At 44.3% G+C, this 22,867-nt stretch overlaps 1 protein-coding gene across 2 annotated transcripts in view; it reads left to right on the top strand.

The window, feature by feature from the left end:
* The first annotated feature begins 17,395 nt into the window (after nucleotides 1-17,395).
* Nucleotides 17,396-22,867, top strand: part of trim71 (tripartite motif containing 71, E3 ubiquitin protein ligase) — a 58,541-nt gene continuing 53,069 nt past the window's right edge. For both annotated transcript variants that reach the window (XM_078543984.1, XM_078543983.1), the window contains exon 1: nucleotides 17,396-18,647. In XM_078543984.1, coding sequence (XP_078400110.1) covers nucleotides 17,676-18,647 — 972 coding nt within the window. In that variant the 5' untranslated portion in view covers nucleotides 17,396-17,675. The remainder of the gene's footprint in view (nucleotides 18,648-22,867) is intronic.

The raw sequence follows: 22,867 nt of genomic DNA, 5'->3' as shown, positions 1-22,867 counted from the left end.
GGAGAAGGGTACAGAGTTAGGTAGGAGCAAGGCTATGGAGGGAGTTGCACATAACAGCACTGTGGGTGCACCTACACTACATGGACTGCAGCAGTTCAAGAAGGCAGCTCACCACCACCTTCTCAAGGGCAACAAATGCTGACCTAGCTGGCGATGCCCACATCCATGAATAAATAAAAAAGAAAGATGAGAAATTTAAATTTGATGGTCAGGTTGACCAGGAGCCAACTCAGGTCAGTGAGCACAGGGATGATGGGTGGTGGTGCCTAATCACAAACACAGGACATCCCAAAACATTTAACAAGCAACAAATTACTTTTTGGAGTGCATTGCTGTTGTTATGCAGGCAAATGCAGCAGGGAAATTGCTCACACGTGGCAAATAGGATGGATTCATTTCTGGCGGGCTCAACAATTTCAGATAATAACCTCTGACCCCATTTTGTTTTTTATAACTTTGTTTTTTAGACAGTAGTTGTTAGCAATGATTCTTTTTTCCCATTTACACCTCTTCTAGACACATCTTTTGTCTCTTTACTTGCAGCATTATTACCGCCTTCCTTTTGTCATTTAATCTTTTCCTGTCTTCCACCCGATCACAGATCTTCCCTTTTGTTCTCCCTCCCCCACTTCCACAGGCTTTGTATTTGCTTAAAAGCTCTCTAACTTATTCCAATTCTGATGAAAGCTCACAGATCTGAAACATAAATTCTCTCTCCATTGATGTTGGCAGATCTGCTGAGTATTTCCAGCATTTTCTGTTTATATTCATTTCTAGTTTGTTAATTGATGGAGGAATATTAGGCAAAATAAGGGAAGAGCCTAAGGCTCTCTTTAAAATGGTGCACAAGGGTCCTTTTGTGTTAACTTGTACAACAGATGTGACACTGGGTTTAACATCTCCTGCAAAAGGTGGTGCATCCAACAGTGTTGCAAAAGGTGGTGCATCCAACAGTGCTGCACTCCCTCTGTGTCATATTGAAGTGTCAGCCTGCATTATGTCCTTAAGGCCCAGGAGACGAGTTTAGGGCTGTACTAATTTCTCATTTAGAGCTGACAGAGTGACCACTGGGTCAAACTGATATCAAGTTAACAAAGCAAGGAAATGTAGCATTCCAAGATAAGGCACTTAGTAAAGTGTATTCTCTGAGACGAGAAGGGTGGGGGATTCAGGCATTAAGTGCAACATTAAATGTATCACGGGATAATGGCCTGCTGAGTGTGTGATTAAACACAACAGGGTTGTTAAACAGCATCTTATGGCACAGGAGCGGTGTCTGTCCCTTCATCACTATGGCAATATACTTTTGGACAAAGTAGGTGGGGGTGGGGGGGGAACTGTTCTGACACAGTTTGATCCCCTCTTGGAAGAGCTAACGAGCTTGTCTTTATTTCCTTTTTTTGCTGTCTCTCACCTCCCTCCTCCAACCTCTCACACAATAGCAGATTGTATCAGTTTAAGTATCATTGCTGCATTCACTGATGTGTAACTATGTAACAAATAGTATGGCTACTAGTAATCTGAGAAGCTTCTCTGTATGAAACAAAAGTACTTATTTCAGTTGTCCTGCTCAGTTGATTGCAGAATGGAGCCTATTTATCTGAAAAGTGGAGTGCCCTCTTGTACTGACTGCTAACTACAGAGCTATTCAGGTTACCTGATAATGCTAATACATTATGCATGTTTAGGGGCTCCAGAGACCAAGCGACAGTATGGAATTACCATCATATAGGCACAGATATCTCCATGTTATTAAAATTCATAAGTTGAAATTATACCGTGTGTAATCAGTGAGGTACTCATGAATGAATTTAAAGGCAAAAAGTGCTGGAAAGGCACAGCAGATCTGGCAGCACTGTAGCGAGAGAAACAGAGCTAACGTTTGTACCAACAGTATGGCGAACTGGCAATTGAGAGGAGGTCCGATCTCATACATAACACCAGGAGAGAAGGAGAAATATCTGGGAGCCAGAGTCGACCCCTGCGCAGGGGTAACTGAGGAGCAATGGGGATCCAAAATCGATGGGTGGATAGCGAATTTGAAGAAGGCAGCACTTCGACCTATCCAGAGGATCAAAATCCTTAAAACCCACATGATTCCCAGAATCTACTTTCATTTAATCCTCGCAGTGGTCAGCACGTAACGTCTTAGAGATCCTGCGGGAAAAGGAGATGGTGGATCCTGTTGTATGGTTCCCCGAGAACGACTGTGAAAGTCATTTGGCAGAATGCTTCATCGCCAGAACTTTCCAACAAGCACCAAGATGTAGCTTGGCTGGTGGTGAGAAAGGCCCTCCCTGTCAGATCCTTCCAACACGCCAGGAGTCTCACCCCCTCTGCACGTTGCCCTCGAGGTGACTGCGATGGGGACAAGACCATTGTTCACCTCCTTGTGGATCATGCCTTTGCAAAGAAGGTCTGGAGAGTGATGCAATGGCTTCTGTCGAGGTTCATCCCGAGCAGCGCGGTGACACAGGACTCTGTGCTCTACGGGCTGTTCCCGGGGACACACACCGAGACAAATATCAATTGCAGTTGGAGGATCATCAACTCGGTGAAAGACGCTCTTTGGTCTGCCCGAAATTTGTTGGTCTTCCAGCGCAAAGAGTTGTCCCCGAACGACTGTTGCAGACTGGCACATTCCAAGGTCCACGACCACGTGCTGAGGGACACAGTAAAGCTTGGGCAGCTGCCGCAAAGGCCCAATGGGGAAAGGTCGCTGTCTAAGACCTTTCTGCCATAGGGCACTGAGGAGCTGGGAATTGTATAGACCCCTCGGGCTGTACGACTCACAATGAATGTATGCATTGAATACTAATTGTATTATTATTGCATTGAACAACATGATGTATGTTGATAACTCCAATACCATTGCACTGTCTGACTGTCTGTAATGACCATATTGAAATGACTAATATTCATTGATTGTATTGAAGCACCTCGTGATCCATGTGTAAACGTTGAATCTGATGGCATTTTTTGTGATGGTGATTTAGAAGTGTTTTCTAATGTTCTTCCAGATATTTTATGAATAAAGTATATTTTTCAAAAAAAAGTTAACATTTTGAGTCCAATATGACTTCTTCCAAAGATAAAGGCAAAATACTGCGGATGTTGGAAATCTGAAACAAAAACAAAAAGTACTGGGAAAACTCAGCAGGTCTGACAGCAACTGTGGAGAGGAAGACATCTGAGTGAGAAAGGCTTCTTCCAAACCGAGTTCCGAAGAAAACTCATATTGGACTTGAAACACTAACTCTGTTTCTCTCTCCACTGATGCTGCCAGACCTGCTGAGCTTTTCCAGCATTTTCTGTTTTTATTTCAGACCTCTGGCATCCATAGTTTTTTTGCTTTTATTTGTTAATTGTCTGCGTTTGCCGCCACTGCAGTGCATGCCATCACTGTGAGCGATGGAGATCAGGACTTTACGCATTCCCAAAACCTAAGCGTGTTACTCAGCCTCTCCATTTAATTTCTCATTTTTTTAAGCAAAATTCAAACTCGCAGCAACCCTAATGAGAACTGAAACTGACTGTCTCTGTTGTTTTACTATAAAGACTAATAAGCGGCAGCATTTTCAGGTAAGGAGGAAAAAAAGGGAGATAATTGAATAAGAAAGGTGGGGAGAAAAGAATTACTAGTTTTATCTTGTATCAGAGGTAAATGTGTGTGAAAATCTGCTGAGGCATTACAGCATTGCTCCAGAACAGCATGATTGCTCCTGGCACTTTTTTCAATGGAATAGAAGATCGGGCAGTGTAATCTCCACATCAGCCTAAATAATAATTGCTGCTTGCTGATCCTCTTGGCACCTCCCTTTGCTGTGTTGATGCAGCTCTTGTTTTCTTCCAGTGTGTTATTTTACTGCCTTTAAAAAAGGCTTTAAAAATTGGTTTTCTGCACATGCGTGGACAAGTGCGCATGCGCAGCCAGGTATCAGCAGCCATCTTTCATGGCCATCTTGCGTTGGCAGGAGACACAGTGCTGTTGATTAATTTCCCTTGTTCCATCACTTTAGACAAGATATTAATTCAGTTTGAGGCATCAGCCTTGGGTTTGCCTTGAATCAGGGGGTTCAAGCACCACCTCCGAGACTTGTGCATAAAATACAGGTGAACTCTCCACGGCAATACTGAGGGAGTGCTGCACAGTTGAAGATGCTGTCTCTTGGATGAGGTAAAAGATCGTGAGGCACTGTCTGAAGTAGAATTGCCAAGTTCTCCTCAGTGTCCTGGATAATATTTAACCCTCAGCCAACAGATTACTTTACTGTTATTTGTAGGGTTTTCCATTGCTCAAACGCAAGTTCTTTCTCGCAAAAGATAGATGAGGAGGATTTTTCCTCAGCATAAGTTGTGTTTTGGGATGGTGGAAGCAGTTTCAATAATAACCTTCAAAAGAGAATTAGATAAATATTTGGAAATGAAATATTCCCAGGGCTACATGGAAAGAGCAGGAGGAGTGGAATAAATCAGATAGCTCTTTCAGAGGGCCAGCTTTAGGCATGATGGGCCAAATGGCCTCCTTCTGTGCTGTACGATTCAATTATTCTAATGCCCTCAGTCCATCGGGATGTAGGGAAATTCCTAATATTGCACAGCACAGTCTCCACCAAACCTCAGTCTGATTGAAAGAGCAGCAACACTATATGGTGGCAGCTGGTGTACTTGAAAGAACACAGGGTACAGGTCACATGTCAGAGGCCAATTTTAAAAACTCAGCCTATCATGCAATAAATGAAACATTTCTACAGCACCTTTCACAATCTCAGGACGTTTCAAAGTGCTTCACAGCCAATGAAGTACTTTTGAAGTGTAGCCACTGTTGTAATGTATGTGGCAATCCATTCATGCACAGTACAATTCCACAAACAGCAATCAGGTTAAATAACTCAATTTTTTTTTTGAAGCAATGTTGGTTGAGGGATGAAAGATGGCCAGGAGACCATGATAACTCCCTTGCTCTTAATTCAACTTGCTATTCATATACATTCACCTGACGGGGGTGTAGGAGGCCTTGGTTTAATGTCTCATCCAGGAAATGGCATGTCAACAGTGTAGCAGTCCCTCAGGACTGCAGTGCCAACTTACAGTTTGTGTCCAAGTCTCATTAGTGGGGCTTGAATCTGCAACCTTCTGACTATCAGGTGAAAGCTCAAACGACTGAGGCACAGTCAAGTCCACATGCCTTCCAAGAGGTGGCAAGAACAAGGCACACGGCAGCACATCAAAAGTTTGTATAAGTTTATTCAGGAGACCTGAATGATACTGGGAAGCTTCCATTTTATATTAAAAGGTGGTGAGAGTCATTGACCTGTGTGAAGGGGAGGAAGCTTTTATAAGCTCAAAGACAGTTATTAGACAGTTGTATAAAGAATTAGAGACTTGCTCTGGTGCACAGAAATGTAACCTTCAACGAAACGACACATGACAAAATGAAATGATTCATGACTACGTTTTAGCTAGCCTGGAAGATTAACGGCCATTGGATAGGATTCAGCTTGACCCTGACCTCACATTTCAGGAGGTAATATAACAGGCAAGACAGAGCAAAGCTATTAAAAAGCAATAGGTCCTAGTTTAAAAGGAACAGCCAGATGGGAAAGCAAGTGTGGATCAGCTCAAGGCACAGGGAGGAATTTAACAACCTTCGCAAGTATCCCAACCAAGTTAGCCTTTGAAGCACAACTGCAAAATGAGGGAGAAGCTCACCAATCTACCAAAAGCCTGAGTCAGATGGGTTTGCCTGATTCTATATGTCAAGGAAGTGTGCCAGACTAGAGACATGAAGTGCCATATGTATCAGGGTAGTACAGGGTAGTACAGCAAACCGTTGGCATTATTCTCAGGATAGAGGGTGAGGCTGCTAAGGCTGACATTTATTGCCTATCCTTAGTTGCACTTAAGAAAGTGGTGATGAATCATCTGCTTGAACTCCTGCAGTCTGTATAGTGAAGGTACACCCATTGTGTCTTTAGGTAGGATTTTGACTCAGTGACAATGAAAGAATGGCAGCATATCACCAAGTCCAGATGTTGTGTGACTTGGAGGGCAACTTGGAAGTGAACAGCGTTCCGCAAGCACCTACTACCCTTGCCCTTCTAGGTGGTTGTGGATTTGGTAGGAGTATTGCCTGTCATGTTGGTTAATATTACAATACAAGCTGCACACATCAAGGTCCCACAAATGAACAATGATCAGTTCATCTGTTGTTATTGACTGGAGTGGAGGGATGACTCTTGGCCAGGGGCCCTCCCTTGCAAATCATGCTGCAGATTCTTCTACCACATCAAGCAAACTGGGTCTTGGTTGACCATCATCTCAAAGGCATCACCTCCAATATTGCAGCACTCCCTCAGTAAAAAGAAAAAAAATCAAAATAATTTCTATATTGTCTTTCATGATCTCTAGATGTCCCCAAGTGCTTTTTGAAATGTAGTCACTGATGAAATGTAGGAAATCTGGCAGCCAACTTGCACACAGCAAACTCCCACAGCCAGTAATGTGATAATGACCAAACAATCTGGTTTTAGCGATATCGATTGGGAAATAAATACTGGCCAGGGCACTGAGGAGAACTCCCCTGCTCTACTGTGGCGATAGTGCCTGGAATAAGTGGGTTGTCTTATGAAGAAAGGTTGGACAGACTGGGCTTGTTTCCACTGGAGTTTAGAAGAGTGAGGGGTGATTTGATTGAAGTATATAAGATCCTGAATGGCCTTGACAAGGTGGGCATTGAAAGAATGTTTCCTCTCGTGGGTGAGTCCAGACCTGTTTTAAAATTAGGGGCTGTCCTTTTAGGACAGAGATGAGGAGAATTTTTTTCTTTCAGAGGGTTGTGCAACTTTGGAACTCTCTGCCTCAGAAGGTGGTGGAGGCAGGGTCATTGAATATTTTTTAAGGCAGAGGTAGATAGATTCTTGTTAGGCAAGTGAATCAAAGGTTATCAGGGTTAGATGGCAATATGGAAATCGAAACACAAGAAGATCAGCCATGATCTTATTGAATGGCAGAGCAGGCTCGAGGGGCTAAATGGTCTACTCCTGGTCCTATTTTTTATGTTTTTATGTTCTTAGGTGCCATGGGATACCAAACTGCATGGGATGCTCCAGTACTACAATGGAGCATCAGTCTCAATAATGTGTTCAAGTCCTTGAGTCGGGTTTAGCCTACAACCTCCTGACTCACAGCCAAGCTCACAATGAATGTTTTCCTGGAAGAAATGGAACTAAAAAGTGGACAGTGAGGAAACTGGTAAATGATGTTGTAATTGATGTCAGGACAGACACAGGGTTGAGACTGCTGGTCATTCCAGAGTTTATCACCCCCACCCAGGAAAGTTAGCGATTGAATATTAGAAACCCTCACTATGGAAACCAACCAAAATGGACAAAGCTTGCATTTGTATGCTGACACCCAGTACTGGCTACAGTTGGGGGAGATGGTGGGGTAGTGGTAATGCCACTGGACTAGTAATCCAGAAGCCCAGGCTAATGACCTGGGGATGCAAATTCAAATCCCACTACGGCAGCTGGTAGTGTTTAAATTCAGTTAATAAATCTGCAATACAAAGCTAGCCTCAGTAACGGTGACCATGACAACCATCATCAATTGTTATAAAAACCCTTCTGGTTCACTAATGTCCTTTAGGGAAGGAAATCTGCCATCCTTACCTGGTCTGGCCTACATGTGACTCCAGACCCACAGCAATGTGGTTGACTCTTAACTACCCTTTGGCCTATCAAGCCACGCAATTCAGGACAATTAAGGATGGACAACAAATGCTGATCTTTCCAGTGACACTCAAATCCCATCAAGAGCAAAGAAAAAAAGACTTGTCTTGCCCAACTGCTTCTATATTGTCAGACTGCTTGCCTGAGATCCAACAAGAACAACAACTTATATTTACATGGCATCTTTAACCACATCCCAAGGCCCTTCACAGGAGCACTATAAAGGAAATATGGCACCGAACCACATAAGAAGATACAAGATGACCAAAAGCTTGGTCAAAATGTTACAATCGCCACAGAGACCGATAATTTTTTAAAAGATGTTTAAATTTCCAGTGACTGACTGGAAGGACCAGATGACAAGATTTCAAATTTTAAGACTTTTACTGTAACATATGAACTAAAAGCAACATGACTAAACTGTTTTGTAGGCAACCTATACTCAAAACTAGAGAAAAGAAACTCCCCATTTAACTTTTAGCTCTTCCGAAGATCTCCCACTATGGTGATACTCTACACTTTCCCTTAACTTCATTCTCCTGGAACCAGTCCAAAGCTATATTCTCCATTTCCAGAGATCTGCTTCCTTTATCTTTACTGAGCTGGATAACTTTTAATTCCAGAATTGACTTTCACTGTGAGGGTAACATTGGAGATTCTTCCCCTCTAGCCTAAGCCGGTGAATCTTCCAGCCTCTCTTAAATCCTTGTGAAATTGTTTCTTCAATCTGAGTTCAAGTTCCCATCCACATTCTGCATGGTGAACCATAGGATTAGCATTTTCTCAGCTTCAGGTACAGGACTAGCTGCCTCTATCTCCTGCTCTCTCTCTCTTTTTCTCAGATTCTTGTTCTTGAGAGTGTCTGTGAATGATGTCTCAAAGTGCTTTATGCCAAGGAAGTACTCTTGAAGTGTGGTCATTGACTTTTTATTTATTCATTCACGGGATACTTCGCTGGCTGGGCCAGCCTTTATCGCCCATCCCTAATTGCCCTTGAGAAGGTGGTGGTGAGCTGCCTTCTTGAACCGCTGCAGTCCCTGTGGTGCAGGTACACCCACAGTGCTGTTAGGAAGGGAGTTCCAGTATTTTGACCCAGCAACAGTGAAGGAACAGCAATATATTTCCGAGTCAGGATGGTGAGTGACTTGGAGGGGAACTTCCAGGTGGTGGTGTTCCCATCTATCTGCTGCCCTTGTCCTTCTAGGTGGTAGTTTGGAAGGTGCTGTCTAAGGAGCCTTGGTGAATTCCTGCAGTGCATCTTGTAGATGGTACACACTGCTGCTACTGTATGTTGGTGGTGGAGGGAGTGAATGTTTGTGGATGTGGTGCCAATCAAGCGGACTGCTTTGTCCTGGACACTGTCCAGCTTCTTCAGTGTTGTAGGAGCTGCACTCATCCAGGCAAGTGGGTAGTATTCCATCACATTCCTGACTTGTGCCTTGTAGATGGTGGACAGGCCTTAGGGAGTCAGGAGACAAGTTACTCTTGCACGATTCCAAGCCTCTGTCCTGCTCTTATAGCCACAGTATTTATATAGCTAGTCCAGTTCAGTTTTGGGACAATGGTAATCCCTAGGATGTTGATAATGGCGGATTCAGCAATGGTAAAGCTATTAAACATCAAGGAGCGATGGTTGGATTCTCTCTTGTTGGAGATGGTCATTGCCTGACACTCGTGTGGTGCAAATGTTACTTGCCACTTGTGTTTGAACCGAGGCTGTAATGAGGTCAGAAGCTGAGTGGCCCTGGTGGAACCTGAATCAATGAGCAGGTTATTGCTAGGCAAGTGCCACTTGATAGCACCGTTGATGACATTTTCTATCGCTTTGCTGGTAATCGAGAGTAGAAAGATGGGGGCGGTAATTGGATTTGTCCTGCTTTTTGTGTGCAGGACATACCTGGGCAGTTTTCCATTTAGCCAGGTAGATGCCAGTGTACTGGAACAGCATGGCTAGGGGCGCGGCAAGTTTTGGATCACAAGTCTTCAGTACTATTGCCGGAATGTTGTTAGGGCCCATGGCCTTTGCAGTGTCCAGTGCCTTCAGCTGTTTCTTGATACCACGTGGAGTGAATTGAATTGGCTGAAGGCTGGCATCTGTGATGCCAGGGACCTCTGGAGGAGGCCAAGATGGATCATCCAATCGGTACTTTTGGCTGAAGATTGTCGCGAATGCTTCAACCTTATCTTTTGCACTGCTGTGCTGGGCTCCTCCATCATTCAGGATGAGGATATTTGTGGAGCCTCCTCCTCCAGTGAGTTGTTTAATTGTCCACCACCATTCATGACTGGATGTGGCAGAACTGCAGAGCTTAGATTTGATCTGTTGGTTGTGGGATCACTTAGCTCTGTCTATCATTTGCTGCTTATGCTGCTTGGCATGCATGTAGTCCTGGTTTATAGCTTCACCAGGTTGACACCTCATTTTTAGGTATGCCTGGTGCTGCTCCTGGCATGCCCTCCTGCACTCTTCACTGAACTAGGGTTGATCCCCTGACTTGATGGTAATGGTAGAGTGGGGGATATGCCGGGCCATGAAGTTACAGATTGTGTCCGACTACAATTCTGCTGCTGCTGATGGCCCACAGCGCCTCAAGGATGCCCAGCCTTGAGTTACTAGATCTGTTCGAAATTTATCCCATTTAGCACGGTGGTAGTGCCACAGAACACGATGGAGGGTATCCTCAATGTGAAGGCGGGGCTTCATCTCCACAATGACTGTGCGGTGGTCACTCCTACCGATGCTGTCATGGACAGATGCATCTGCGGCAGGCAGGTTGGTGAGGATGAGGTCAAGTATGTTTTTCCCTCTGTTTGGTTCCCTCACCATCTGCCACAGAACCCAGTCTAGCAGCTATGCCATTTAGGACTTGGCCAGCTCGGTCAGTAGTGGTGCTACCGAATCACCCTTGGTGATGGATATTGAAGTCCCCCGCCCAGAGAACATTCTACGCTCTTGCCACCCTCAGTGCTTCCTCCAAGTGATGTAATGGAGAAAATCCAGCAGCCAACTTGCACACAGCCACTTGTGTCTGTAAGTTTCAGGGATACCTTAGAAAACTTGTAACTTGGTATACTACAATGGTTCGCTATGGGCTCGTCCCTTCCCAAAGCTTATCTCCATGGCAATTTGTATCATATAGGCTTTGTATCCAAGTAGAAATCTTAATTTGCTATATTCTAAACCCTCAACTCCATTGGAATTACACAGACATAGAACCATAAAAAAGTTACAGCACAAAAGGAGGCCATTTGGCCCATCTTGTCCATGCCGGCCCGAGGACACCCAGGTGCCCTTTCTAATCCCACCTTCCTGCACCCGGCCCATAGCCCTGCAGCTTACAGCACTTGGAACAGACAGTTCCAAGCATAACCATTATACAACCTGATATTCCTAATATCCCTCTGTGAGACTTGGAGATTAGCAGTCTACGCACAGTCAGCACAACTGCTCTTACTATTGTCTACATCTAGCATGTCAACACGTGAACATCTAACACCTTCTTCCCAATAAGACATCCTGGGTCCTGCTTTAAGCTTTAACAACCCCAGCCACCGAGGCTTATTGTTAGGGAGAATTCAGAGCAGGTCCCATGACCCCCTTCATTCCTCCATTTTACCTTAAATTAAAGAGACAGCCCCAAAACATAACAATCTTATAAACTTTGTATTTCTAACTAAAGAGGTAAATTTTAAGGAGTATCTATGAAAAGAAAAGCAAGATATGGAGGCAGAAAGGTGTTGGGAGAGTACTCCAGATCTTAGAGCCTGAGCAAATGAAGTCGCAGCCACCAAAGAATCCAGTCTTAGATGAACTCTAATTTTTTGCAGCTAAACACTGGGAAGATTGAAACCAGTCTTCAACCTGTTACTGGGTCCATTCTACACCCGGGCCACCGTCACTGGCTGAACCAGACTATTCACAGACTATTTGACCCTGAGCTGAGCTTCAAACTTCATATCCTCTGCATCACTATGACTGTCTGTTTCTGCATCTGTAACACCCACCTCTATCCCTAACCCAGACCCAGCACTACTGTCAAAAGCCTTATCCACACAACCCTTATTTATGCCTTTGTCACCTCCAGATTTGATTATCCAATATTCTCTTGATTAACTTGCCATTTTCTACCCTTCTTCATGCATGCTGTAGTCAGAGGTAATGATGGTAGAGCCACCAATTTCTTTCCAGGCATCTCTCCTGCCCTTCCTGCCTGCCATGGCAGCTTGGATCCCTTGGGTGGTGCCAAGGCTGGACAGCTGGTGTGGATTGTATCAGTACCCACAAGCATGGGGTTTGATCCCTGTTCTGGCTGGTGTATTGGAAAGATTTATAAGTCAATTTTCGACCTGCTTGGCCACATTATGAATAAACTTTCCTTGGCCATCCTTGGAGTGGGTCTTGAACCCAGAGCTTCTGGATCAAGAGGCAAGGACACTACCCAATGTGCCACAAGACCTCCTATCATCACAGTCCAAAAACAAGATGACCAAGTGTGAATCTGTGTGGATTTGGCTTGGCTAGATACAAAGCATCTACTAACAGTGAGAGAGAGGAGAGTTTAGAATTATACTGAGAAAGTCAAAAGCATTCTCCAAACTGGAGGCTCATTCCAGGTTCTGGCAGAGTCAAAGTCCGGTTTTTAAAAAGGGTCATTCCTGCCAATACTTATTACCTGCTGTGGTGATTTAAGTCTAAAATACCATAGCTGAAGATGTTCTCAGCACTGGAAGGTCTTCAAAAGTTCATGTCCCAATGTTGTGCCAAATGGATGATATCCTGGCATCTGAGGAGAGCCAAGTAGAACATGTTTGTCAACTTAAGGCTGCTCTTGAGGGGAGTTTCAGGACAAAGTAGTTACCCTGAATGATAAGTACCAGTTCTTGAAGACTGTGCTGAGGTTTTTAGGGTGTGTCATTGACTCATCAGAAATTGAAACGATACAGGCAACAACCGAGCAGTCTTCACTAATAAAGATTTCAAAGTAATCAAAATGTGAAATGTTGGCCTTTATCTCAAGAGGGTTGAAATATAAAGGGGGAAGAAGTTATGCTTCAGCTGTACAGAGTTTTGCTCAGACCCTACCTGGAGACTGGCATTTAGTTCAGACACCACAGGAAGGAAATGTTAGCTCTAGACAAGGTACAGTGCAGCTTCATCAAAATAGTGCTAGGGCTTAAAGGGTTAAATTATGAGGACAGGCTGCATAAACTTGGGTTGTATTCCCTTGAGTTTCGAAGGTTGAAGGGTGATCTAATTGAGGTGTTTGCAATGATAAAAGGATTCCATGGGGCGGACACAGAAAACCTGCTGTGGTGAGGGATTGCAGAACTGGCGGGCAAAATCTTAAAATTGGAGCTAGGCCTTTCAGAAGTGAAATCAGGAAGCACTTATTCATCCAAAAGGTCATGGAAATGTGGGACCCTCTCTCCTGAAAGTCTGTGGATGCTGGATCAATTGGAGTTTCTAAGACTGACTCATTTATATTGGGTAAAGAGATCAAGGGATAAGGAATGAAGGCTGGTCAATGCATTTGAATGGTGGAACAGGCTCAAGGAGCTAGCTAGCTTCCTCCTGTCCCTGTGTTCCTAAGCATAACAAATCTTAGGTTTGGTGAACAAGCTAGGAAAAAATCACAGTCCCTTTTAACAGAGAAACATAAGAACAGGAGTGAACCATTTTAACCCCTTGAGCCTGTTCCACCATTCAGTTAGGTAATGGCTGATGTGTAACCATGCACCTCCCTTTGCCCCATATCCATGAATAGCTTTGATTAACAAAACCTATCAATCTCAGGTTTAAAAGAAGGTTTTCTGGGTTTTTTTCTGGATTTGAATCCAGGACTCCCTCACACGCAAAACAAGAATCATAGCCCTATACCAACAAACCACACTCACTCCCCATAGCTGCTGCCAGACCTACTGAGTATTTGCCCCCTTTTTCTGTTTTTAAACCACAGCCACTTTCCTTTATGCTGTAGATGGAAGGATTTAATGTGTAAGACAATGCTTTGAGTTGGAATAAGTCTTAGCATGGAACACTTTGGGAAGTTAAAAAAGATTTCAGTAACATTGGCACATTCTGGCCATGAGAGGGAGAACTGGCTGTCAGAAGATGATTCAATGTGTGCGCTTTCGTGCTGTCTTGCTGCAGAATTCACAGGATTGTCAGTAACACTTCAGAGTCAAACAGCAGCACGGAGTGGGGATGTGCACAAATGGAGGGGCTTTGACCATAACACGACAGATTCAACAACAAGCTGGTTGAGTGATTTTTTCCACCTGATGACCGATCACAAATCAATCGCATCCTTGACATGGACAGAAAAATCAGGTGAGAGGCAAGCGTGGGCTGCCAATTTACTGTCACATAATTTTATAATATTGCATAAAGTCAGAGATTACCCTTTATGACTCTGTTATTGTATGATGAATTATGTAAATAAAGAACTTACTTTTATATAGTGCCATTCATGACCTCAATATGTCCCAAAGTACTTAACACGCAATGAAGTAGTTTTGAAGTGTAGTCACTGGTGTACTAAAGAAACACCAGCAGCAAATTTAAACACAGCCACGGTCCACAAACAGCAAGGAGATAATGACCAGATGATCTGAAGTTGGTTGTGTTGATTGAGGCATAAATGTTGACCAGAATACAGTGAGAATTCCTCTATTCTTAGTGGGACTACAATCTTTTACAGCAACCTATGAGGATAGACAGTGCTTTGGTTTAATGTCTCATTGAAAAAGCAGCACCTTCAAAATTGCAGCAACTGCGCTGTGGTGTACAGTATGTCCTCAAGTCTCTGGAGTGGGCTGGAACCTTGAATGATAAGCACACTAACACTAAGGCAAGGTGGATATCATGGCCTGATTATACGATACTGCCTGAAATGGGTGGCAGATTAAATTCATTGCTACCTGTGGTATGTGACACTCAATACAAGATGGCTCTTCCAAGACACCCCATCTAGTGATACTTACATTGATGTGACTTAGGATAATATGAAAATGGATTTCTGCTTGGTGGGAGTCCCCACCCCAACCCAACCCACCCCACAACCTTGATCCTAGATCCATAGTATGTAGTTGATACATTATTCCCTCAAAGTGATATTCAATGTCCATCTTTCTCCTCCAGAAGACATTGATTCTCTCACAGGAATATTGTTCCGACTGACTGCCTGGCCCATTGGTATGTGTGTTCTCTGACAGTGAATACAAGCTCCAAACTGCTGAGGATCAATGCAGCCAAGCCTTGATTATTTCTTAACTTAGAAGCCACACACCAATGTTTTCCAATCAGTCGAAGGTGTTCAATACATTAGCCACTGACTAAATGTGGCTAATGAGAATTTTATCCAGCTAATCGTATTTCTGATCAGAAAAAAATAAGTAATCGACATTGTCATTGGACATGAGATCTCAATACACCTTCATATGGTGTCTGCATGTACAAATTAAACTTTTTTGTCCACTTGTTGGTAATGCGGAGACAAAAAACACTGGGTTTGGGTCGCTGAAGAGTGGTAGGTGTTCTTCATGGGATGTGGGTACGACTGGGAAGGCCAACATTTGTTGCCCACCCCTAATTGCATTTGAACTGATTCACTTGCTAGGCCATTTAAGAGTTAACTACATTGCTGTGGGTCTGGGTCTGGAATCACATGTACACTAGACCAAGTAATGACAGCAGATTTCCTTCCCTAAAGGGAAGTTGCTGTGGTGGGATTTGAACCCATACTCTCAGAGGATTAGTATGGGTCTCTGGATTAGTCATCCAGTGAACCACTACACCACCATCTTCCCTTGACAATCTGGGAGTGTTGTAAGGCATTTTATGTTAAAATATGGCTAAAATGCTCAAGTGGCTAGGCAACAATTTGTGTCAGACAACATTGTAACAAGGGGTGCACTAAAGCTTTGGATAGCTACTGAAAAACTCAATGGGGAAAGGCCATGAAGACATCCCCCCAACCATAGTACATCGAGGGGCTGGACCCATGTAAAACCCCTTGGGCTATATCCTGCAGAGAATGTTTTGACATGAAATGTAAATATAAATTGTGAATATAACCTGTAACTGTAAGCGTTGTATGACATTCGAGTGCCACACACTGTAGTGAAAGAAATTGAACTTTTAAAAAATTATTTCACAGGATGTGGGTATTGCCTGCTAGGCAAGTATTTATTGCTCATCACTGGTTGCCCTTGCAATTGCACTTTATGTAATGTCAAATTTGAACTGTTATGTAATGTCTCCCTTTGTCTTTCATCCGTCCTCATTCCAAGGGTTGGCCACACTATGAACAATCTTTCTCCACTGATTTCTAACCTCTGCTGCCCTCACTGCCTGTCCCATTGAGAGGCCAGTCCATGTTTAGATATTAACCATCCATGCCATCTTGGGGATTCATTGGGCACATTTTCCAGGTATTTTGCCTTGCATTACCTCTTTTCCAAACACTCCCCTCCTGTTCACATCACTTGTCCAAATATGTGAGCTTCCATGATATCACTGCCTCAAACAGGTTCCTCTTGACACCAGCTATGTAATATACTTTTACAAAATTTGACATATAAAGTGCATAAGAGGAGTCATATTGGAGTTGAAACATTAACTCTGCTTCTGTCTCCACAGAACACTGACACATTCTCCTGTTTCAAACCTTAGTCAGTTATGCTGATCAATATAACAATGCGTCAGAGCCACTTGAGGCTAAATTCCATTGGCCTTTATATATTTGACTACTATATTCTGGTGATCTGTGTACATGGATCCCTAAATCACTAGGGAAATCAGTTAACTTTTATGAAAAAGATTTACAAGTATTTCAGACTCGAAACATTAACTCTGTTTCTCTTTCCACAGATGCTGCCAGACCTTTTCCAGCACTTTCTGTTTTGATATCTGATAATCAAACTATTTGGCAGCATCAAGAACACACGATCCTTAGCCAACAAGTCCTGGAGGATTAGGACTTGAACCCAAAAATTCTGGCTCACAGATAGGTTTGCCAACTGCAAGTAAATGTATTTGTGGAGGTTTCATCAAAGGACTTGCCCTGATGCTCCAGCCATTAGTCGACAAACACATCCATCCTTGTGATGCACTGTCTTCCTACGCCAATTGGAAAGCAAAAAGACTAATCATCCAAAGGATGATGCTTGACAGTCAGCCAAACAGCCTTCCAACCCCATTTTAACATATTTTTATATCTGGTAAAGAGGAATATTCAAAGAAAAATAAAAAAAAACAATCTTTTTAAATGTTCCGATGATTTTTTTCCAGGGTTGCACAGAGCTGTGTCTGGAGATTGATCTTCAATTCCTGGAGACTCCAGGCCAATCTTACGTAAAATAGATTTATCCATTTCCAAAATTTATTCTTTCACAGGATGTGGGCATCGCTGGCCAGGCCAATATTTGTTGCCAATCCCTAATTGCCCATGAACTGAGTGGCTTGCCAGGCCATTTCAACCTTACTCAGAGGTAGGACGATACCCAACCCACTCCTACCTCCTCGGATTTATGAATGGAATAAATTATGAATGAATGAATGAGTGGGGGCGGAGCTGAGATCCTCCCCTTCGCCTCCGCACCTGACGCAGGGGTGCGCGGTGACGTAAGGCGGAGCCCCGCCCCCCTTCGGCCGACGTCCAGAGAGGCGGCGGGAGCCCGGAGAGAAAGTGCGAGAAGATGGAGCGTGCGGTAGCAACGGGAGGCAGCGGCTCCAGGCGCAGCTGAAGAGAGGCCGGGGGGGAGGAGGAAGAGGTCCAGGAAACACCGGGGATTGCAGAGAGGCCTAGTAGAGATTTGACTGGGGAGGGTAGGCAAGGAGACAATAAAGAGAGAGATACCCACCCCCCTCCTGCCCGATTCCCCCCCCCCCACACACCCGGCGCCTCCCCAGGGGGAATATGAGCCCCCGCCGGCCACTCCATGTGGATTTCTCGGTCGCTGCAGAGGGGAGCGGTTCTCGCTGAGGAAGCCGAGCGGCTGCCCTCTTCCCGGCCGCCCGAGCTGGCCCAGGGTCGCTTCTACCCGCGCTGCTACCAGCGCTCGGACGCCGCCATGGCCGCCCCGTTCTGCAGCCAGGAGCAGGCGCCACCTCCGCCTCAGGCGAGCCCGGCTCCGCCTCAGGCCCCCAGCCGGCCCGAGGCCCCGCCGCCTCAGCCCCAGTGCGGCCTCTGCTGCTCCCGCGGCCTCCCCTCGGCCCAGGGGCCGCGCTCTCGTAACCCGGCGGCCGGGCCGCCTCCTCCCCCCTCTCCCGCTGCTGCTGCAGCAGGAGGCCCGGCCGAGGAGTTGCGCCTGCTGCCTTGCCGACACTCCTTCTGCCAGGCCTGCCTGGAGGCCCACCGGCGGCGGCGAGGAGGAGGGGGGGTCGGCGGCGGGGGGTCGGCGGCTCACCGGCACCGACCGGGGAATGGGCCCGGTCCGGGCCCCGAGGCCGAGGCCTCATCGTCCTCCTCGTCCTCTTCCTCCTCCTCGTCCTCCTGCTCGGGGAACTCGGCCGAGCTCAGCTGCCCGATCTGCGAGCGCCTGATGCCGGCCGCCGACAGCGAGGGGCTGCCAGCCGAGCTGCTGCTGCTCAACAACCTACTGGACGTGGTGTCAGCGGCCGAGGACGAGCTGGAGCCCGGCGGCGGCGGGAACGGTAGGGGCCGGGCCCGGCCCAAGAGCTCGCAGGCCGGCTGCAGCTCGTGTGACGAGGGCTCCCCGGTCACCTCCCGCTGCCTGGACTGTGCCGAGTATCTGTGCGATCACTGTGTGCGGGCCCACCAGCGGGTCCGCCTCACCAAGGAGCATGTCATCCACCGCTTCAGGCAGCAGCAACACTACAACCAGCAGCCCTTCCCCAGCCTGCCGCTCACACACGAACGGGTCAGCTACTGCCAGCAACACGACAACGAAGTAGGTTTGGCTAATTCGTTACTAGCCTGGTTTCAAACAGTCTTGTTTATTTCGTTGCATAGGTTTGTGGGGGTGGGGGAATGCAGATGCAACCTGCTTCTTGCAGGGGTTAAAAATGCAACATTCGTTCGTTGCATTGGGGGAGCACATGCATTCGTTGCATGGGGCTAAAATGCAACGTGTTTTATTCGTTGCTTGGGTGTCGTTTGTTGCATGGAGTTTAAAACATTAGCGTGTTTAGTTTGGTGCGGGAGGCTAAAATGCAACATGTTTCGCTTGTTACATGGGACTAAAACGCACCGTGTTTCGTTCGTTGCTTGGGGTTAAAATGCAACGTTTCGTTTGTTGCATGGAGTTTAAAAAATGCAACGTGTTTCGTTCGTTGCTTGGTGTTAAAATGCAACGTGTTCAGTTGTATGGGGCTGAACTACACCGTGTTTCGTTCGTTGCCTGGTTAAAAAATACAGCCTGTTTCGTTCGGTGAATGGGGTTAAAATGCAACATGTTCGTTGCCTAGGAGAGAAAGCAACCTGTTTTCATTCATTGCGTGGGGGCAAATGCAACGCGTTCTAATTAGTTGCATGATTTCCGTTTAAAAAAAATTCTACTTTGATTTATAATTGAGAAATTTCGTGTTTTAATTGGCTGCATCCAGAGGGTTTTAATTAATTTGGAAGATTTTATAAAATACATTCTAATTCGCGCGTAATTTTGGTTAGTTTTAGTTGCTCAGCATTTGTACCCAATTCATTTGTTTTCTCTGTAACATTGGCTTAATATTCTTCCAAGTATTCTATGATTTAATACCCAAGACTACGAAACACCAATGCAAACTTAGGGTCTATTAAATTATGTGCGTGTTTAGCCTAACTTAAAGATTACAGTTGCTTCCTATGTGTGCTTGATATGGTTTTAAGATTGTATAAAATTCGACCTGTATATGTTTCATCATGTTATGATTCAAGTCGGAGGTTTTGGGCTTGTGAAATGACGGTGCGTTCTCGTTTCCCCATTTTCTGTTCACAGATCATTTTAATTCGCACAAGCCTTTAAACTGTTCTCGTAGACGTAACTATTGACATTTCGAAATAAGCCCGTTTAGGGTTTGTTTTTTACATTTTACCTTTCAATTTGCCCTGTAGTTTATTGAAACAATCTGGAGGCAACGTGTTCTGACCGGACTTGCAGCCGACCTTCAGTCTAATCCATAGGTTTTCATGATTACTTTTGATACTTCATTCGTTGCAGCGATGTTTATATTTCGATAACACATTTCGCTTAGCATCACGAGTTTTCTACATCTTCGTGGCTGTTAACGCCTTCGCTGCCTTGTCTGCGTGTTTGAATTAAGTAAAATTCTCACGTTTTCGTGTGAAATCATTGCATAATATTTCAAAATCTGGATCAATATAGTCGGGGGCTATAGGTTAATAAATCTTAACGTGTGGCTGGCGGTGTATTCAAATGGGTGTTAACGAATTTTAAAAAATTAATCCTGGAATGCGCTACATTAAATTAGGGGAAGTATGCCTTTTTTCGGTGGGAGCAGCATTAATTTTGTTTCCACAAACCATGGTATGGCGTCTCGCCAAGTATCTTTCATCGCGATGGCATCGTTTTGCTAAACGAGTCTCATGTACGGCAGCCTGGTAACAATGTGTCCTCGGAAACGTGGTATCGGCAGCAAAGCAGTCTTGTTCAGTCCTGTAATGTAACAGCCTGTGTTTCTGATCACTCGTTAATGTGTTGTGTCCATTCATGTTCTGCCCAGTGAGGATTGCACAACATATCAATAGCGTATCGATTAATCTGGGAATGTCGTGAGTTGGCAGCAGTGCTTTAATTCAGCACTCTGGAGAAATTCACATGTCTGATTTTTGTACCTTTGGTTTTGTGTATACATACATGTGTCCTCCCTTTCCAGTCTAGGGGTGCTGGGCAGTGTTTTTTCAGCAAACAAAATGGTGCCTGCTGTTGGGCGGGCTCAAAGTGTGCGATTTACTTTAAGGGGATTAGGTCTGGTCATGTTTCGCATTCTGTAAGCGAAGGGCTTGCTTTGTCGTTTACCCCCCCCCCCCAAACCGATATTTCAAGTGGCAATATGAAGGCAGCACCGCCTACGAGTAGCCTGCAGAAAGCGTCAATGTTGCCATTCATTTTTTTTAGTCCTTTTTATGAATATGGGACTACTTCGAGTGAGATCCTCCCATCCAGGGGAGCAAAACTTCTTCAATTTTAAGAATTACAAATTTGTTACAAAGCTAATAGACACGATATGACTCTGGCTTAATCTATCTAATGATGTGTTAAACAATGCAATTTCTGTTGGGGAGAAGTGACAATTTTGGTATTAATACATATGGGTGACCAAGAGTTGCAGAGTTTTAAATGCCATTTAGAGAGGATGCAAATTTCTAATGGTGCACAATGCTCATCAGAATGGATTAACACATTGGTCTATGGGGTCCCTGTTCAGCAGTGCCCAGTAAAACTCTCCAGGCTGCAGAAAATCTGCATACAACTCCAGAATCAAATTTCAATGAAACTGGAATGTTGTGATATGATTTACTTTTGTTGTGCGTAGACATTCCAAGAGCCTGTTGCTTCATGCAAATTACTACGTATTTGTGTTTCAGTGGAAGGGGGTAGGGTGTGCCCACATATTCTTTGAGCCCAGAGCCTAGGTTCTGCTCAATTCCTATTTAACAAAACAGCTTATTTCCATTCTGTCACACGCAGTTTTATTTACTATTTTTCTCTTAACTTTCTAGTTAGTTGCAATTTGAGGGTAGCATTCTTCACATATGTGACATTTCACAGCAAGGCCAGCATTCCAGTGTAATCCTAACTGGAGAGGTTAGAACTGCCTGCTCTATTCTCTCATTATTTGAAGTGGTGAATTCTCCTGGACTCCTTGCCAACACTCTTGCTGTGGTTTGTTAGACTTTGTGCACAAAAGGATTGTTGCATTTGGCTCAAACAGTGACAGGACGTGGAGTAATTTAATACATGCAAATTACTTTGGGGAATTTCCTGAGTGACATGATGAGGTGCTACATAGTTGCAAATTAATTCCTGACTCTGGTCTCATTAGCAAACTTCTTTTCCACTGAGAAAAGATCAGAACAATACATGGATAAGAATAGAAATCTTGGAGGGTGAGGGTATTCTATCAATATTGTTGTCAGTACCGTATATAGATCTGTTTTCACTTGAGCTGCACTGATTTGGGATGAGTTCACTGGTCTAACTGAATGAATGGAAGGACCACATTCAAAACAGAGCCTGGGTTTTAATCTATCTCGTGTCTCCTTTCTGATCGAAAATAATAGAAATTTACATGGGGAAGCCATTGGACAGGCTTCTGAATAAGCTGCCACCTTTTTTTTCTTTAATGTAGCTGTTAAAGGCAAGTGAGAAGATGTATTGTGGATTTTCTTTATACTTCGTTCTAACAATTTAGATCAGCCTTGAATTTTTTATATAAAATAAAACCATAATTTTCCCTTTTGATGTTATAATGACATTTGAGTGTCAGTTCAAACACTCTGGCTTCTAAGTTGGTCTGTGGATGCAAGCCCCATTTCAGACGCTTGAAAACAACCTAGGCTGGCACTTTTGTGCAGTACTGAGGGAATGCTGCATTGTCAGATGTGCTGACTTTCATGAGATGTCTCCACAGATGATCGTAAAAGATCCTATAACCATGTTTGGAGAAAAGGGCAGGAGAGTCCTGGCTATGTTTATGCCCCCACCACCACTAAAATAAATTAGCTGGTCATTTATGTAATTGTGGGATCTTGTGTGCAAATTGGCTGGTGTGCTTCACCCATTATAACACTGACTTCTTTGCTGTGCTTCATTCTCTGTGAAGACTTACGATGCCCTGAGACAATGAGAGGCACTTTATAAGTAAGTTCTTTCTCATGCTCCCTTACTTTCTCTCTTTTAGATCTAGAAACTGGATGAGTCACTGATCAGAAATTGTTTTTCCAGCTTCTTTAGATTATCAAACCTCAATTTTGAATTAATCTGTAGATTCATTTGAATGAAAAACAGCTACAAAAAAACTATAATCCCAGTGACAAGGGTTTAGTGAATTTCTTTTGTACTCTCTCCATTGATTTGATATCCTTTCTAAAGGAAAGCGGGTTTAAAACTGAATATGATATTCTAACTGGCCTAACAAATGATTTAGGCAAACTTAGTATTGCATCTTC

This window comes from Cetorhinus maximus, chromosome 6 (assembly GCF_964194155.1).
Source record: "Cetorhinus maximus chromosome 6, sCetMax3.hap1.1, whole genome shotgun sequence".
NCBI classification, from domain to species: domain Eukaryota; kingdom Metazoa; phylum Chordata; class Chondrichthyes; order Lamniformes; family Cetorhinidae; genus Cetorhinus; species Cetorhinus maximus.
This window is presented reverse-complemented; position numbering and strand designations above follow the sequence as displayed.